General features: G+C 46.5%; 1 protein-coding gene across 2 annotated transcripts; it reads left to right on the top strand.

The window, feature by feature from the left end:
* The first annotated feature begins 1,667 nt into the window (after window positions 1-1,667).
* Window positions 1,668-15,186, top strand: ARAF (A-Raf proto-oncogene, serine/threonine kinase). 2 transcript variants are annotated; one of them, XM_075259741.1, is made up of 17 exons: window positions 1,668-1,733; window positions 3,955-3,995; window positions 5,133-5,382; window positions 5,632-5,735; window positions 6,380-6,482; window positions 6,557-6,708; window positions 7,557-7,643; window positions 7,737-7,875; window positions 8,714-8,741; window positions 8,845-8,963; window positions 9,712-9,914; window positions 9,999-10,175; window positions 10,561-10,607; window positions 11,512-11,630; window positions 11,709-11,840; window positions 12,095-12,229; window positions 14,118-15,186. In XM_075259741.1, exons 3-17 carry the CDS (start codon window positions 5,140-5,142, stop codon window positions 14,256-14,258), a joined length of 1,929 nt encoding a protein of 642 aa, XP_075115842.1. In that variant the 5' UTR covers window positions 1,668-1,733; window positions 3,955-3,995; window positions 5,133-5,139; the 3' UTR covers window positions 14,259-15,186. The 2 variants fall into 2 exon arrangements, with proteins under 2 accessions (XP_075115842.1, XP_075115840.1); XM_075259739.1 differs by having other exon boundaries at window positions 7,734-7,875.
* The last annotated feature ends 283 nt before the right edge of the window (window positions 15,187-15,469 follow it).

Here is a 15,469-nt window from a genome sequence, read left to right as displayed (position 1 = left end):
TGAATCTTGCACGATAACTCGCGTTAGAATCAGCGCTGCAAAACAATCCCATTCGCACGTAACACATTGAAATCAATGCGATTCTGTTTTGCAGCGCTGATTCTTATGCGAGTTATCGTGCAAGAATCAGCGCCGCGGTACCCTGTGTGAATGCCCCCTAATCTTGTACTAATGACTGCTATGTCTGAGTCTCTCCCTCATGCTTTACACTGCAGCTGTTCTATCACCATGTACTAATGACTGCTGTGTCCGAGTCTCCCCCATGCTTTACACTGCAGCTCTACTCTATAACCATGTACTAATGACTGCTGTGTCTGAGTCTCCCCATGCTTTACACTGCAGCTCTGCTCTATGACCACGTACTAATGACAGCTGTGTCCGAGTCTCTCCCACTTGCTTTGCACTACAGCTCTTCTCTATGACCATGTACTAATGACAGCTGTGTCCGAGTCTCTCTCACTTGCTTTACACTGCAGCTCTGCTCTATGACCACGTACTAATGACAGCTGTGTCTGTCTTTCCCACATGCTTTGCACTACAGCTCTTCTCTATCACCATGTACTAATGACTGCTGTGTCTGAGTCTCCCCATGCTTTACACTGCAGCTCTGCTCTACCACCATGTACTAATGACTGCTGTGTCCGAGTCTACCCCCATGCTTTACACTGCAGCTCTGCTCTATGACCATGTATTAATGACTGCTGTGTCTGAGTCTCCCCATGCTTTACACTGCAACTCTGCTCTACCACCATGTACTAATGACTGCTGTGTCTGAGTCTCCCCCATGCTTTACACTGCAGCTCTGCTTTATAAATATCTAATAAACAGCGCCGCACCTGTCCACAGGATGTGTCTGGTACTGCAGCCTCATAGTAACTAAAGGGGTTGCTCAGTAATAACTATACATGGCTGCCTTCTTCAGGATATGGGCACCACAGTACTGCAGCTCATCCCCACTATACACCAATAGACCCAGGCTGCAATCCCATACTCCACCAGTATACAGTGGTGGCGCTGATTCTGGAAGAAAGCCACCAAGTTTTTTTAAAATCCTGGAATCCCCTTTAACTGAACAGAAAGGCGAGGTGTCTAAAGCGTAATACCGTACTATGTGAGAACTCGCGCCTGTGACATTGTGTGGCGTAGTCAGCGCGTCTTCAGTGTGTGTCACAGATTTCCTGTCAGCGGTGACAACTTTAATAAATGTGACACATTTTGTTAAATTCCACCTCAGCAAATGGTGTCCTGGGCGAGGCTTGTGAAGGGTTAATTTTAGGCCCCTCACTGGCACTTTGAGGGCCCTCTGAGGCATTTTAAGGCTCTGCTGACAGGAATGTGAGGCCCCTGCTCATGGTTTCTAAACTTATGAGGTATTTCTGCCTTTTATATGTCCTATAGAATATACAGAACCGTCTACAGACAGCGCCCCCCGCAGGCCCCACACATACACGGCACACAGAACCGCCGCGCCCCCAAGTCTGCACAGACGCCAGGAACGCTCCGTCTCCTTTAGGTTATTCGTATTACGTCACCGCCACATCGGCCCCGCCCTCAAGTGACGTCACTGCCGCCCTCTCCCTTCTCTTTGGCCCTGGGTGGAACCAAGAGACGTTTGATTGACGTTCGCCTCGACCAATAGAACGTGGCGGTTTCTCGTCCCCCGGAGACCTGGGCGCAGGAGGGGGCGGGACCGGGACGTTCTCCGTGTGACATGGCGGCGACTCCAGCACCGGGTGAGTGAGAAGAAGCCTGGCATGACGTCACCTGAGCATGCCGGGAAGCGGCTCCGGGTGTCTAGAACATAATGACACGTCCTGTAGTGCCTGTATATACTGACCTGTACTATCTAGTGTTTGTATATACCGGACTGCAGTGTATAGGGTCTGTATATATTTATACTGAGCTGGGGTGTATAGTGTCTATATGTATACCAAGCTGTAGTGTGCAGGGTCAGTATATACTAGGCTGTATTATAGGTGTATATACCAGGCTGTGGTGTATAGTGTGTATATGTATACCAGGCTGTAGTGTACAGGGTCTGTATATACTAGGCTGTAGTATAGGTGTATATACCAGGCTGTGGTGTATAGTGTCTGTATGTATATACTAGGCTGTAGTATAGGTGTATATACCAGGCTGTGGTGTATAGTGTGTATATGTATACCAGGCTGTAGTGTACATGCTCTGTATATACCAGGCTGTGGTATATAGTGTATGTATGCATATACTGGGCTGTAGTATTTAGTGTCTGTATACCAGGCTATACTGCACATTATAATTTACACTGACAGGCCTGTATACATGTAATATGGAGCGGGTATATAGTTATACACCTGTGTATACTGTAATGACAGTGTCTTTACATATAGTATACTGCAGTATATATAGGGTTGCAGTGTATATAGTCTGTGTATATATCTGCCGGGGTTCCATCTGCGCTCAGTGTAATATTGAGAATGTGGAAACAATTTTAGACATTTCCTTACTATAAGGATTCAGCTCCAGTTCTCAGTTGCAGCAGCTTTGGCAGTGACTACAGTTCTCTTGGCTATGATAACACAAGGTTTACGCTCCTAGATTTTGGGGCGCTTTTGTCACGGCTCTGGCTGGGGCACTTGAGGCCATTCACAGAGCTCTCTCTGCTCCATTCAGCTTTCCCACCAGCCTGACCGTTCTCTTTGGACCATGGTATGATGCTTCACTGTAGGGGTGGAATTGGGCAATAGCGGCTTCATGTAAGTTTTCGGTTTGCCCACACCCTTCCCCATCACCCGGGCTCTATCGGGCAGAGACCTCCTAGGCACAGAAAATAAATGAAATAAAATCAGCCTCCCATAGAGATCGGTTTCACACACAATTTAGAGCCAGTTTTCAGTGCCAAATTTTGCAGTGTGAACAGACCTTTAGAATTGATGTAACGCCAGCCTTGTTTCTAAGGCTACATTCACACGACTGCATGCGTGAGCTGGGCCTGTGGATGCGTGGCACAGGGATAATACCCATATACCGCCATTGCCTCCGCAGACCATCCTACTGCGCTGAGCTTGGGCCACATAATGTACGTTACCATGGAATGGGTCAGTGTGCGCTACAGCTAGCTGTGTCATGTACATGGAGCCTAAGGGCAAGTTCACACGGCAGAAAGCGAACAGGAATTCCTCTTCATTTTCTGACGCCATATTCGTCCACGGGCAGCTGACGTCCTTCCTCTATCTTTGCCTGCCGTTGAAAACAATGGGGGAGGGGGCAGATTTTGGACAGAATCCACAGCAAATTCCTCCATGTGAGAGCATCTTTAGGCCCCATACACTCATCTGAGCTTGCAGCGGAACGCACTCGAATGACCCCTGGAGTGAGTGCACTCACCTCTTGTAATACGTTCAGTTTTGATGAGACGGATTAGGATAGGTTCTTTTCTATGTTCATGGGAACCAAATGGACCCTCGGAGGAGCCTCCGCCTGCACTCTACGATGTATATGGAGTCTTACCATCAGAGTCCTTTCGGTGATTTTTGCACGCTTCTTTCTGGCCACTCTGCTGTAGTAATGGATGAGCATCAGAGCTCAGCTAGAGTGGCCATTGGGTTCTTGGACCCCTCTCCTATCAAAGCCCTTTAGCTTGTTGGGGCGGCTAGCTCTAGGGAGGGTTCCAGCTGTTCCCAGTAAAATTTATGGGACCTTTCAGAGCTGAAGGATTTTGCTGTTCCTGGCTCTAGATCTGCCCCCTCTGCACAGTCCTGTCTCTGAGCTCTATTTGGCAGTTCTGCTCTTATATAGACAGGGTATTGTCTCTCCAGATCACCTCAAATCCACTGAATTTGCCCCAGGTGACCCTATAATCATTGGCTGCACTGCCCTTCTTGGCCACTAGAGGCAGAGTGCTGATAAATATTGCTGCCCAGTCTTGCTTTCTGGCTTTGCTCTATTAACTCTTTCCACCCCTCTTTCTTCCAGATAGCACACAGCGTTGAGCCTGAAGATAGGATCCCATAGAGGTGAGTACATGGGTATCATTTATTAATGCATACAGATCGGAGCTTTAGTTTTCTGACACAGAGCTCCAAACGCTCTGCATAGGGTTATAGGGTTATGACAACATTTTCACTACCTGCCACTACCACTAGAGGGCAGTCAGCACTCAGCAACTGACTCTGGTGTTATTGACTTATATGTAGAAACTGACAGTAAGTGCCCCCTGGTGGTGTTTGTAGGAAGTGCTTATAAGGGCAGTAAATCTCTGGTATTTGTAGTCCCCCTCCTATTCTTATATGATGGCCTTGTGTTGGTCTCTGTATTGGTGTAGGTCCCCTTTAAGCACTGTGTGGTTGTCAGCCCCGCTGCTGCTTGTTCCCCCATCTCCGGGGCATGCTGGTATATGTAGTAGTCCTCCTATTCTTATATGATGGCCTTGTGTTTGTCTCTCTATTGGTGTGGATCTCCTTTAAGCGCTGTGTGGTTGTCAGCCCCGCTGCTGCTTGTTCCCCCATCTCCGGGGCATGCTGGTATATGTAGTTCCCCTCCTATTCTTATATGATGGCCTTGTGTTTGTCTCTCTATTGGTGTGGATCTCCTTTAAGCACTGTTGGTTGTCAGCCCCGCTGCTGCTTGTTCCCCCATCTCCGGGGCATGCTGGTATATGTAGTTCCCCTCCTATTCTTATATGATGGCCTTGTGTTTGTCTCTCTATTGGTGTGGATCTCCTTTAAGCACTGTTGGTTGTCAGCCCCGCTGCTGCTTTTTCCCCCATCTCCGGGGCATGCTGGTATATGTAGTTCCCCTCCTATTCTTATATGATGGCCTTGTATTTGTCTCTCTATTGGTGTGGGTCCCCTTTAAGCGCTGTGTGGTTGTCAGCCCCGCTGCTGTCTGTTCCCCCATCTCCCCACCTCCCACTTTCTCTCTGCTTGTTTTATGACTCCCTTCTCCTTCCCATCTGCCACAGTATTGTTCCACCAAATGGCACAAACACGCTTTTTTTTCTCTCCGTTGCGAGAGATGCAGCTCGCTAGCAGGCGACGGGCAGTGGGGGAGCGAGGAGAAGCAGAGACCAGGCGGAGGTCTCTATTTCTGGGTGAAAGCAGAAGGTCCGGCCGCCGCCGCTCTGACTCTAAACCTCGCTCGTCTGCTTGCAGAGTCCCAATGAAGCGATCTCATACACCCCCGGGGAACATCGTCAATGGTGCCCTGCGCTCTCTGTCACAAGAGCTCGGCAAAGGCAGTGCCGTCATGTTGTCCGCAGCAGTCCTGGAGCTGCCCAGTCCTGGGGGACGGGGACTGGTTCACCACGATGGACCTAGAGGATCACAAAGTGAAGCTCCAGCTACGGAGGGCAAATCCGGGGGCACCGTCAAAGTCTATCTGCCCAACCAGCAGAGGACAGTGGTGAGTCCTGTACATGTGAGACCAGATACGTGGATAGATAGATAAATAGAGTGATATGAAATAGAGAAATAGATTGTTATGAGATAGATAGATAGATAGATAGATAGATAGATAGATAGATAGATAGATAGATAGATAGCGGAGAGCTAGATGGGTGGATATTATAGGTGAGAGAGTTCTATTCATAGATATATAGATAACACCTCTATAGTCTATATAACTGTCCCTAATCGTCTCCTCTGTTTCTAGGTGAACGTCCGGCCTGGAATGACAGTCTACGACTCCCTGGATAAGGCGCTGAAAGTGCGGGGTCTGAACCAGCAGTGCTGTGCGGTGTATCGTCTCCTGCATGGGTATGACAGGGGTATATAGTCAGGAGGAGGGATACAGCTATATCAGCAGCATCTGGACATTGGGTGCTTGAGACTGATTCTAGACGGGACGTGGGTATTACTGGCTGTGTATGGGTGCTGCATGTAACAGAACTGAGGGTGTTTAGCACAGCTATGGGAGAGGTTAATAATTTGTTTACATAGGACTGCAGATTAACTACTTATTACCTTGTGTTATCAGGATACATAAATAAGGGCAGTCCCCTAAGGATGTACTGACAGATTCAGCTCTGCTACATCTCCATACACAGAGAGATCAGTACCATATGGGCTCGTGTCACTCCGCTCTGTTTCCCGGCATGTTGGCAGCGCCATCCCCTCACACGTCTCTCTCAGTATGGCTGTTCCTTGGATGTGATTATGTAACGCCATACTGCAGCAGATATCACTCTCATCTGTTTGCTTCAAGACGCCATCCTTGGCAGGGATGTCGCCTTGTCAATAGGTGCACCCTTCTCCTTGCTGACAGGAAGAGCATACATAGGAACACACCTTGTACTGTTATCACCTGTACATTAGGGTATATTCCTGCAAAATGAGGTTGTCACACAGACTGGATGGGAAGGGGCTCGCTATACTCTAAACCTTTCTAATTCCCACCACAGGCGTAAGACCCTCACAGACTGGGAGACAGACATCACGCCGCTGGTGGGGGAGGAGCTGATGGTGGAGGTCCTGGCTGATGTCCCCCTGTCCATGCACAATTTTGTAAGTATCTTTCTATCCTCCCCACCTTGAAGCCACCTAACTCCTTTTAATCTTACCACAATCCTTTGCTGCAGGTGCGGAAGACCCACTTTAACCTGGCGTTCTGCGACTTCTGCCTCAAGTTCCTGTTTCACGGCTTTCGCTGTCAGACCTGCGGCTATAAGTTTCATCAGCACTGTAGCAGTAAGGTGCCCACAGCCTGCGTGGACATAACCAAGCTGCCCAAGTAAGTGTCCTGGGCCACTCATAGTCCCTGTAGGGGTCTATAGTCGCTACCCTGCTTGTTGTTGTTGAATGAAAATCTGACCTGATCATGGAGCGGGGCTTGTTACTTGTTACGGGATCAGGATGGGTTTTCAGCCTGCGGATTTAAAGACTGTTTCCATGCAATTCACTGAGAAGAGATTTTAACACAACTACCCACTAACGTGATTTCCTAATATACGTTTATGATGCTTATTGCACCATTTTTCTGATACACCACTAGGTAGAGCTCACGATCTATACAGTTACTGGGAGCTGTAAGCTCCATCTAGTGGTAACTGCAGGTAGGTACAATGTTTATCATGTAGCTATGGGTGTACAGGGGGATTGGAGCTCTTTATTGGAAAAATTGAGTCTGAAACACTATACAAATCTATTAATAAATGAATCAGAACAGAACTCTGGATCTATATAGAAAAAACCCAGGATGAATTCTGCAGTCACCACCAGGTGGAGCTCACAATCTATGTACTTATGGGTGCTGTGGAAAGCTGTTCATTGAGCACCATCTAGTGGTGACCGTATGTAGCTACAAATTTATAATGTATCTGTGGTTATGAAGGGAGTTTGGAGCTCTGTATCCGAAAAGGCGAGTTGTAAACACTGTAACGATATAGTAAGAAATGAATCGGGAAAGAATTCTGGATCTATATAGAACTATTACGAGACAAATTCTGTAATCACCACTAGGTGGAGCTCACAAAAGGTACATGATGAATTTTGCAGAGCCTGGCATTCAGATGCCAGTTACGGGGCTCACGCCTGACCCTGTTCCCGCTGCCGGCTAATGCTTCTCGTTTGCTTCTTTAGACCAGTAAGCAGTTATCAGGATTATGCAATGTATCCCGATCATTCCCCTGGCATTATCCATGAACCCTACACCCCACAGCCATCCAGGTAATGACACCTCCATACAGTCCTCGTCATGTCTGTGCCATTCTCCGTTGATGTCCCTGGTTCCCATCCCCATTCCATCTCTCCCTCCAGCAGCCCCCGGACACAGCCCCCTGGAGCTGCTTCCTTTTCATTCCCCAGTGAGGGGCAACCCCTGCAACGGCATCGCTCCACCTCCACCCCCAACGTTCACATTGACAGCACCACTGGTCCCGTGGATAACAGCATTATTGAGGTACCCTGGCAGGAAGATATATATATAGAAGCTAGATGGTATATAGAGGGGCATAAGATTGGTGGGCATGGGAGTGATACTGGTATTGGTGAGGGGTCAGCCTGTCAGAGCCCCTATGGTATTCTACAGTTGATGCAAAGATCTCTGGAGCACCGACTGATTTATGGTTCTCCCAGTGAAGACAGCTGATCGATCGCTGGTGGTTTCGTCAGTGGGTATTTTGATAATGGGTGGGCCAGTGTTGAGGTGGGGTAGGGTCCTGCAGGGCTCTTTATTTAGGTCGTCCGCTTTGACTCATCAGAATGTGTTCCCTTTAAATGAGTAGTAAACTAATGGGCCTTGCAATACCCTGTAAGATGGCTGCCCAGGTGGCCGGACAGTCGAGCGTGTACATTACTATTCTATTCATCTCTGTGGGAGGAAGATAAGAGGACTACAACTCTCAGCTATCCAATAGAGATGAAGCAGTAACAAGCATGCGCAGCTGCCCTACTACACAAAGCGGGACACAGGGCCTTTGTTTTTCGGTTCATTGGGGAGAGTGTCTCCCTTCCCTCAGTATGGTACAACCCCTTTTAGAATCATGTAATCTGTTGCTATAGCATGCCTGTACCTGCTGGGTGGGGGATGGGTAGTCCTGGTCCCTTGTGTCTGTATACAGGTAGGTGCAGTCGGCCATATACATCCATCTTCAGACATCTCCTCCTGTGATTCATCTTTTTCTTGGAATGTTAGAGAAGCGTCAGACAGAGGTACATACTATGTAGTAATGGACTGAAGGGGGATCAGATATTTCCTATTCTAAGGTCATTCACAGTAACTTTTTGTTCTTTTTCAGGAGGCATTAAGGAGCGCCACCATCTCTCGTGAGTTATCCTTCTACTTTTTATACTATGTGTTCTGCTCTCTGTGCTGCTCCCTACAGTGCCCCCTTGTGGCTATCAATAACAGTGTATCTTATGTTTTCAGCCAAGGATGGAACCCCCAAAACAGCTGCCACCATTGGCAGTAAGTCTCCACCAGCAAAGTCACCTGTGGAGGCCCCGAGAGACCGAAGGACCTCATCTTCAGATGATAAGAAGAAAGTGGTGAGTGACTGGTAATACATTAAAGGGGTTTCCAGGAAGTGATGATCTGTTCCTTAGGATTGGTCATCAATTGAAGATCACTGAGGGTCTGACATCTGGGACCCCCACAGATCAGCCTCACAGGCCTCATAACATCATGTTGGTCAGTCACATGGTCTGTTTGCCGCTTAGTCCCATTCAAGTGAATGAATGAGCTGCGATACCAGGCACAACCACTATACAATGGACAGCACTGTGACTGATTGTGGCCGCAGCGCTCCTATAACAGCTGCTGTCTCTTCAAGGGCTGATCAGCGGGGGCCTGAGTGTTGGACCTTCCTAATGACTTGTCCTAAACCTGGATAAAGCTGACAGCCTAGGGAGCACCCACTCGACTGTCCCCTTTAAGGTTAGGGGGTAGAGATAGCCAGTTCTCCTGGAAGATGCACCTGTATTTTACATAAGCATATCCTTATATAACAAAAGACAAGGGCCAGGTCAATAAATTGACCATGTGACAGTCACATGACCTGAATGTATCATGTGACCAGGCACTTGTCCTGTATCACACCTGATAAGGTCATGTGACCTTTGCCATGTTTAGTCCTGTTCTTGAGGTCCATGGATGCTTTGTACAAAGGTTACTGACTTTGTGCAGGTGTCATTGTGGTACAGCACAGTAGTCAGTGGGGAGGGGGCACAAGGAGTTTATGATCCTGTATGTCTGCTCTTCACCCATCATGACACTGTCCTGTTCCTTCTCCTCCAGAAACAGCTCGGCTACCGGGACTCCAGCTACTACTGGGAGGTCAACTCCAGCGAGGTGGTGATACTGAAACGTATTGGCACAGGATCCTTTGGCACGGTGTACAGAGGCAAGTGGCATGGTGATGTGGCCGTCAAGATCCTCAAAGTGACCAGTCCCACTGCAGAGCAAATCCAGGCCTTCAAGAATGAGATGCAGGTTCTCAGGTGAGGGCTGGACCCCCTGCTGGAGACCCCTCAGGTGTAACACCTGTTCACATGGCTAACTGACCCCCTTCCTCCTTCTTAAAGGAAAACCCGTCACGTCAACATCCTGCTCTTCATGGGCTTCATGACCAAACCCAACTTTGCAATAATAACACAGTGGTGTGAGGGGAGCAGCCTGTACCGCCATCTGCACGTCATCGAGACACGGTTTGACGTTTTCCAGCTGATTGACATCGCACGGCAGACGGCACAGGGGATGGAGTAAGTCATAAGCTTCTAATTCAGCGCTCAGCAGCCTTCATCCATTGTGATACTACAACTCCCAGCATTCATAATTCTTGAAATTCCAGCAAAAGAGAGTTGGAGTTGTAGCTTCACAAAGGTTGCTGGCCACTGTTTAGGCAAGAATCCCTGCACATTGGTAATGCATAGCTTTGATTTTAGGTACTGCGCCACCTGGTGGACAATCATGAGTACTGCAATTTTTTAAAATTTATGCTGCTGCCTGGAACATGAATGGCTGTCCTATAAGATGCTGATTATCAGATTTTCTGCATATTTTTGCCTATATAGAATACACAATATATGATTTGTTTATCTATAAATTTTCTATTTTTCACTCATTTTTACCTTTTTATTTATCCAGCTACCTCCATGCTAAGAATATCATACATCGTGATCTGAAATCCAACAGTATCCTTCCACATCATACAGGAAGTTCTGCTTTACTGCGCCTACGTAAAGCATATTTTTCTTAAAGCAACACAAGGAGTAAACATAGTATTATGCCTATTACAGGGTCTGAGAAGCAGGGCATGAGACAGGGATTCTCTCTTTAAACCCATGTCATGCTCCACCCCTGAGGATCTGACCAGATACAAGTTCAAGGTAAGATTCAGGAAGACGCTACATTTTTAGCTGCTACTGTTGGCTGCATTTTACCATTAAAGGGGCACTCTTCCTTGGGAAAATCTCAATTTTGGTAGCAGAATTGCCTAAAATAAGTTGATTGAAGGGTTTCCTACTGCTCGATCCCCTAGTGATCAACTGTAACGACATGAGAGATTGTGGTAATAAGTGATCAGTTCTCCTGCAGCGCCACCACAGGTCATATAAAGCATTACACAGTACGAGTAGAATTTAATTGACCGCGTAGCACATGGACATGTCCGGTCCTCCGGTGAGAGACTCTCTTTCCTTAGAATAAGTCATCAATTGAAAGTCATTGAGGGTCCGTTGCTTTAGTTCCTCCCCACAGATCAGCTGTGAGAAGTGGCAGCTGCGCTCCCTGGGTGATGCTTCTGGTTCACAGGCCATGTGTTGTTATATTTATCAGTCAAATGGCCTGATTGCAGCTCAGTTCCATTCAAGAGAATAGGTTGAGCTGCAGTACCAAAAACAGCCACTATTCAATGTGCAGCTCTGTGCTTAGTAAGTAGTTTAGAGGTTGCAGCGCTCACCCGAATGCTGCAGCCTCTTCAGGTGTCGGACCCCCACCAATTTTCTATTCCTAGGATCATGGAAAACCCCTTAAATAGTAAAGGGTCCCCTCCCAATTATTAACCCTGCTGAGTTTCCTCCTTACCTGGACATTCAGACATCTTCCTTCACGAGGGGCTCACCGTGAAGATCGGTGACTTTGGGCTGGCCACGGTGAAGACGAGGTGGAGCGGATCGCAGCAGGTGGAGCAGCCTAGTGGATCCATCCTATGGATGGTGAGTTCTTCACTTTTTGGCACGCTGTAATGTCTCACGCTTGTGCTGATGGTTTCCGTTTCTCCTCCTTGTGACCAGGCCCCAGAGGTGATAAGAATGCAGGAGAATAGTCCATACAGCTTCCAGTCCGACGTCTACGCCTATGGGGTGGTGCTGTACGAGCTGATGGCCGGGTTATTACCATATGCAAATATCAACAACAGGGACCAGGTGAGGGCAGAGGCTTCTGAGACTTGTAGTGCGTCTTCAGGTTCTACTGTCCTGTGGTTCTCCAGCTGTTGAAAAACTACAGGCTCCAGCGTGCTACGAGTTGTAGTTCAGCAACAGCTAGTGGTATAATGCATGGTCAGGGGATTGAGATTTAAAGCTACAGGAATATTAATAATTTAAGTTCAGCAGTTATTGTAATGGGAAGGAGTCATCTAACAATAATAATAATATAATGTTGTAATCCACCCCCCAAGATTATATTCATGGTCGGCCGCGGATACCTCACACCTGACCTCAGCAAAGTCTCCAACAACTGCCCCAAAGCCATGAAAAGACTTCTAGCAAATTGCCTGAAATTCAAGAGGGAGGAGAGGCCGCTGTTCCCACAGGTGAGCAGAATAGTGAGCACAGCTCTGGAGTATAATACAGGATGTAACTCGCGATCAGTACAGGATAAATAATGTAATGTATGTATACAGTGACTGTACCAGCAGGATAGTGAGTGCAGCTCTGGGGTATAATACAGGATGTAACTCAGGATCAGTACAGGATAAGTAATGTAATGTATGTACACAGTGACTGCACCAGCAGAATAGTGAGCACAGCTCTGGAGTATAATACAGGATGTAACTCAGGATCAGTACAGGATAAGTAATGTAATGTATATACACAGTGACTGCAGCAGCAGAATAGTGAGTGTAGCTCTGGAGTATAATATAGGATGTAACTCAGGATCAGTACAGGATAAGAAATGTGATGTATGTACACAGTGACTATACCAGCAGAATAGTGAGAGCAGCTCTGGAGTATAATACAGGGTGTAACTCAGGATCAGTACAGGATAAGTAATGTAATGTATGTACACAGTGACTGTACCAGCAGAATAGTGAGTGCAGCTCTGGAGTATAATACAGGATGTAACTCAGGATCAGTACAGGATAAGTAATGTATGTACACAGTGACTGCACCAGCAGAATAGTGAGTGCAGCTCTGGAGTATAATACAGGATGTAACTCAGGATCAGTACAGGATAAGTAATGTATATACACAGTGACTGCACCTGCAGAATAGTGAGTGCAGCTCTGGAGTATAATACAGGATGTAACTCAGGATCAGTACAGGATAAGTAATGTAATGTATGTAGACAGTGACTGCTCCAGCAGAATAGTGAATGTAGCTCTGGAGTATAATACAGGATGTAACTCAGGATCAGTACAGTATAAGTAATGTAATGTATGTACACAGTGACTGTACCAGCAGAATAGTGAGAGCAGCTCTGGAGTATAATACAAGATGTAAGTCAGGATCAGTACAGGATAAGTAATGTATATACACAGTGACTGCAGCAGCAGAATAGTGAGCACAGCTCTGGAGTATAATACAGGATGTAACTCAGGATCAGTACAGGATAAGTAATGTATATACACAGTGACTGCACCTGCAGAATAGTGAGTGCAGCTCTGGAGTATAATACAGGATGTAACTCAGGATCAGTACAGGATAAGTAATGTAATGTATGTAGACAGTGACTGCTCCAGCAGAATAGTGAGTGCAGCTCTGGAATATAATACAGGATGTAACTCAGGATCAGTACAGGATAAGTAATGTAATGTATGTACACAGTGACTGCACCAGCAGAATAGTGAGCGCAGCTCTGGAGTATAATACAGGATGTAACTCAGGATCAGTACAGGATAAGTAATGTATGTACACAGTGACTGCACCAGCAGAATAGTGAGTGCAGCTCTGGAGTATAATACAGGATGTAACTCAGGATCAGTACAGGATAAGTAATGTATGTACACAGTGACTGCACCAGCAGAATAGTGAGTGCAGCTCTGGAGTATAATACAGGATGTAACTCAGGATCAGTAATATATGTACACAGTGACTGCACCAGCAGAATAGTGAGTGCAGCTCAGGATGTAACTCAGGATCAGTACAGTATAAGTAATGTAATGTATGTACACAGTGACTGCACCAGCAGAATAGTGAGCGCAGCTCTGGAGTATAATACAGGATGTAACTCAGGATCAGTACAGGATAAGTAATGTAATGTATGTACACAGTGACTGCACCAGCAGAATATTGAGCGCAGCTCTGGAGTATAATACAGGATGTAACTCAGGATCAGTACAGGATAAGTAATGTAATGTATGTACACAGTGACTGCACCAACAGAATAGTGAGTGCAGCTCTGGAGTATAATACAGGATCAGTATAGCATGTATACTGTATACATAGATATTACTTGTGTTATAACTTCTCTCTTTTCAGATTCTCTCTTCTATTGAGCTGCTGCAGCGGGCTCTCCCAAAAATAGAGCGCAGTGCGTCAGAGCCTTCTCTTCACCGAGCGGTGAACTCTGAGGACCTCAACCCCTTCCTTATTAACACCCTGCGCCTCGTGCCTCAGTGAGCAGCGTCCTACATCTATCAACTTCCCCTAGGTGGCAGTATTTCTTATTCAGGGGCCCCATCTCCTGTCCTGTCCTTCTGTGCTGTCTTGCCTCTCTGGTACAGTTCACACTTTTCCTCTAACTTCTAGTCACTTCTTCACTAGACTTTTCCTCTAAGCTACTTCTCTTCTTTTGGGTGAGCCTCCTGCTTCCTCCAAGATGGACACACCCACGAGGAGTGGGAAGACGTGTGTACTGGAGACAACAGCCACAAGCTGCTACAATGTGGAAACCATACTGTAACAGGGAGCATGTGCGTACAATATCAGAAGCAATTGATCAGTTTTGGTTGGAGCTCCTCTTTAAGGTGACTGATAGGTAATGGACTATCAGATTAACAGACACTGAAGGGCGGTTATCTGTTCGCCATTACATGGCGATTTTATCAGCGTTCCCTAGTGACATCTGAACCAATGAAATCTACGGTTTATCCACATTGCAAATTACTTTCCAGGAACAAATCAGAATGTAGCGCACCCCTCCCATGGGGTTTCGCCACGCCCTGCCCCGCCTCCTGCCGCCATTGTACCTACTACTCAAAGACTGTCGCGAGCCGTGAATACAAGAGGGGAAGATATTTATTTCTACTTGTGCCTGATTCCTTCTCTCCGAGAATCTTCTGCAGTTTTTTTTTTCCGTTAATTGGGGAGAATCATTTGTTTAAAAAAAAAAATTATGAAATTTATGGAAAAATTTTTTCTAGTATCAATCCTGCTTCATCATGTGTTAAGTCGCCCGTCTTCTCGCGTGAGGATGGTGGGGGTTAAATTGAGCCTGGTCATGCTTGAGAACCCATAAATTAAACTGTACGGTGAGGGAAATAAACGCAAATCGGAAATGCGATGAATATAAGGATGTGTAATATATATAGTTTTAAATAAAATAAGTTTGGTGTAAAAACTTTGGCAAAATTTTTTAACGTTTTGTAAACAAAGTCCCTGCAGTTTAGGCTGAATGGAGGGAGTTCTGCTCTGGAGGCCCATAGAGCGGCAGCGTCTATACTCTACCAGTCATATGGGGCAAGCACTTTAAGGATATATATATATATATATTTATATATATATATATATATATATATATATATATATATACTCACCGGCCACTTTATTAGGTACACCATGCTAGTAACGGGTTGGACCCCCTTTTGCCTTCAGAACTGCCTCAATTCTTC

Source organism: Leptodactylus fuscus, chromosome 11 (assembly GCF_031893055.1).
Source record: "Leptodactylus fuscus isolate aLepFus1 chromosome 11, aLepFus1.hap2, whole genome shotgun sequence".
Taxonomy (NCBI): domain Eukaryota; kingdom Metazoa; phylum Chordata; class Amphibia; order Anura; family Leptodactylidae; genus Leptodactylus; species Leptodactylus fuscus.
Note: the sequence above shows the minus strand (reverse complement) of the source record. Positions and strands in the feature narration are given on the sequence as shown.